Here is an 882-nt window from a genome sequence, read left to right as displayed (position 1 = left end):
GGTGGTGGTGGTGGTGGTGGTGCCAGAGACATTCCCTCGGCTAATGTTTCTCCTTCCGGTCAGGAAGCTGAGCTTAAGTTTGATCTTACAATATGGCAGAAAGTTCTTCAAATTTCTATCCAGTGAAACAGGTTCAAATCCTGCATCGTGCTGTTGCTAAATGGCCTTCAGGGAGATTCAGTTGTCACCGACACAACACCATGGACTGACGGCCCGGTAAAAGAACGTGGAGAGGGGATTTTCATTGTATCTTGTCGTTGTTGTTGGAGTGAGCAGACTGGCACTGGGCTGAGGATGAAGAGGAGGAAAAGGTTTTAGTGGTGGCCGAGGGTTCCCTGGGTTTGTGTTTCCGATGCAGGGCGATCGCAGTTAGAATGCTGGTGATGTGCACGTAGTAGTACATAGACCTGAGAAAGAAAGGAAGAAAAACAAAGTGAAAGATCTTTCTCATGTCTTTGCCTGTAAAAGCCTGCTAATACTTTAATGCTGTACCAAAATACTACAGTGCCTTGCGAAAGTATTCGGCCCCCTTGAACTTTGCGACCTTTTGCCACATTTCAGGCTTCAAACATAAAGATATAAAACTGTAATTTTTTGTGAAGAATCAACAACAAGTGGGACACAATCATGAAGTGGAACGAAATTTATTGGATATTTCAAACTTTTTTAACAAATAAAAAACTGAAAAATTGGGCGTGCAAAATTATTCAGCCCCCTTAAGTTAATACTTTGTAGCGCCACCTTTTGCTGCGATTACAGCTGTAAGTCACTTGGGGTATGTCTCTATCAGTTTTGCACATCAAGAGACTGAAATTTTTGCCCATTCCGCCTTGCAAAACAGCTCGAGCTCAGTGAGGTTGGATGGAGAGCATTTGTGAACAG

General features: G+C 43.4%; 1 protein-coding gene across 1 annotated transcript in view; it reads right to left on the bottom strand.

The window, feature by feature from the left end:
• Nucleotides 1–241: 241 nt before the first annotated feature.
• Nucleotides 242–882, bottom strand: part of mboat1 (membrane bound O-acyltransferase domain containing 1) — a 19,941-nt gene continuing 19,300 nt past the window's right edge. The window contains exon 13 of the mRNA XM_020596873.1: nt 242–407. Coding sequence (XP_020452529.1) covers nt 242–407 — 166 coding nt within the window. The remainder of the gene's footprint in view (nt 408–882) is intronic.

The sequence above is a fragment of the Monopterus albus genome, unplaced genomic scaffold (genome assembly GCF_001952655.1).
Source record: "Monopterus albus unplaced genomic scaffold, M_albus_1.0 scaffold31.1, whole genome shotgun sequence".
NCBI lineage: Eukaryota > Metazoa > Chordata > Actinopteri > Synbranchiformes > Synbranchidae > Monopterus > Monopterus albus.
Note: the sequence above shows the minus strand (reverse complement) of the source record. Positions and strands in the feature narration are given on the sequence as shown.